Below are 1,891 nucleotides of genomic sequence, written 5' to 3'. Positions count from 1 at the left end.
CTGGTCTGGAGGCCGGCTCGCCCCCTTCCCACAGCTGCAGCAGGCCTACTGCAAGCTCAACCGGAGGATCGCGGAGCACGACAAGTGCGAGCGGAGGGGCGTAGGCCTGGCTGAGCTCACGCTGCAGGTTGGCTTCTCCCCCTTGGACCTGGGGAGCCCCACCCCTGGGCTGTCAGCTTCCAGCAGCCACCTCTTGGGGCGGGCGCCCCCTCTCCTTAGGGGTCCCAGCTGTGCACGGCAGGTAGGTGTTGGTGTCCAGCCTTGCCCTGAGCAGAGCGTGGGGGCCCCCCTCCAGGCCATCAAGGATGCAGAGGAGCAAGTGGACAGGCTCCAGCAGGAGGCCCAGAAGGCGGAGGAGGCGCTGGCCCTGGCCAGGCTGGAGCTGCGGGAGCAGACCGAGGAGGGTGGGTGGGGCTGGGCTGGGGCTGGAGGCGGGAGGGTCCCCGGTGGGTATCTGGGCCGCCCCTCCCATCGGCCCCACATTTACACCCCCACAGCGGAGGAGGAGGTGCCCGGGCTAAAGTGCCAGGTCAGCGAGCTCCACGACGTGCTGATGAAGGACGTGGGTGACCGCATCCGCGCAGACGGCAGGTCAGTGGTCCCGGCAGGCCAGGGGTGGGCTGGGGGTTCTAGCAGATGGCAGTGACCTGGAGGCCACCCCCAGGTGGCCTCTTGTCATCGACCCTTCGGGCCAGGCGGCCACATTCCTGCGCTATCAGGACACCAACTACGTGGACGCCGTGAACCCCGACCACCTGAGGCCGGAGAGGATCCGGCTGGCGCTGCTGGGGGCACTCAGGTGAGGTGGGCGGAGGGCAGGCGCCCGGACGCCACACCACTCTCGCCGCAGCCCTCACTGCCACAGCCTACGCCGTCCCCGCAGGTTCGGGAAGCCCCTGGTGTTTGACCTGCGCGAGGTGGATCTGTTCCCGGCCGTGCAGCAGCAGCTGGAGGCAGTGCAGCCAGGCCTGGCGCAGGAGCTGCTGGGCCGTGGGCTGCTGGAGCAGGAGAGGTACCTGTCGCTGCTGCGGCCGACCGATGGGCCCGAGTACAGCCCCAACCAGTTCCAGGAGGCGCGCCTGCAGCACTTCCGCCTCTTCTTCGTCACCAAGGTTCGGTGGCCCCCGGCCGAGCAGCTGCAGGTCCTGCTGCCTGTGCGCGTGCAGCTGCCGGGCGGGGGCCTCTAGCAACCCGCCCCAATAAAGGGCCCGACCCCAGGTGACATGTGCGTGCAGTGTGCCTCCTCTGTGTGCGCGTACCACGCAGGGGAGCGGGCCTTGGGGTGGTGAAGGCAGTCCCCCAGCCCCCCTCCTACTGGGGGGCAGCCCAGTCTGGGTGAGCCACCTGAAGTCCTCGGAGTCCCTGCACCCGCTGCCCCCAGATTGGGAGGGACAGAGGGGTGCACATTCGTGTGCCAGCAGGTGGACAGAGTAAGACAGACAAGATGTAAAACGTAGTCAATTTTATTCTCCTTAAACCACAAAATAGAGTCTTTGGTTGTACAAACATCACTAGTTACAGTCTCGCCAAGAGGTCCCGGCTGGGGAGGGGGCGGTTAGTCAGTGGCCAGAACTCCTCAGGGGACCTCTTTAAAACGCTACCGGCCGGGTTAAAAGACTCGGGGCAAGGGTGGTGTTGGCGCTGGCAGGGCCCCCACCCCAAGTCGGGGGAGGCACCCTGCCCCTCTAAGAGGGCACTGGGCCCAGGCCTCGGCGCCCTGGCCGCACGGCCCGGCGGCTGCTGCACAAGGCTACCTCCTCGGGACCCGTGGAGCTTGGAGAGGGCCTGCCCAGAAGCACCATGGCCACCTCTCCGTCCTCCTCTGGCAGACCTGTGGGCAGGGGCAGGGAGCGAGTGAGCAGATCGGCCTGGCACCCTGGACCGCGGGGGC

The 1,891-nt window shown here is 67.5% G+C and overlaps 2 protein-coding genes across 2 annotated transcripts in view; one reads left to right on the top strand and one right to left on the bottom strand.

Annotated features, from left to right (window-relative positions):
• The window catches only part of LOC104990882 (putative IQ motif and ankyrin repeat domain-containing protein), a 4,584-nt gene extending 3,232 nt beyond the window's left edge, over positions 1 to 1,352 (top strand). Inside the window, exons 2-6 of the mRNA XM_010843199.1 lie at positions 12 to 127; positions 296 to 404; positions 498 to 591; positions 665 to 799; positions 884 to 1,352. Coding sequence (XP_010841501.1) covers positions 12 to 127; positions 296 to 404; positions 498 to 591; positions 665 to 799; positions 884 to 1,187 — 758 coding nt within the window. The 3' untranslated portion in view covers positions 1,188 to 1,352. The remainder of the gene's footprint in view (positions 1 to 11; positions 128 to 295; positions 405 to 497; positions 592 to 664; positions 800 to 883) is intronic.
• A 95-nt stretch (positions 1,353 to 1,447) lies between these two features.
• Positions 1,448 to 1,891, bottom strand: part of SCRIB (scribbled planar cell polarity protein) — a 19,620-nt gene continuing 19,176 nt past the window's right edge. Inside the window, exon 28 of the mRNA XM_010843188.1 lies at positions 1,448 to 1,868. Coding sequence (XP_010841490.1) covers positions 1,686 to 1,868 — 183 coding nt within the window. The 3' untranslated portion in view covers positions 1,448 to 1,685. The remainder of the gene's footprint in view (positions 1,869 to 1,891) is intronic.

This window comes from Bison bison, unplaced genomic scaffold (genome assembly GCF_000754665.1).
Source record: "Bison bison bison isolate TAMUID 2011002044 unplaced genomic scaffold, Bison_UMD1.0 scf7180017847416, whole genome shotgun sequence".
NCBI lineage: Eukaryota > Metazoa > Chordata > Mammalia > Artiodactyla > Bovidae > Bison > Bison bison.
The sequence above is the reverse complement of the archived record's forward strand: the minus strand, read 5'-3'. Positions and strand labels throughout refer to the sequence as shown.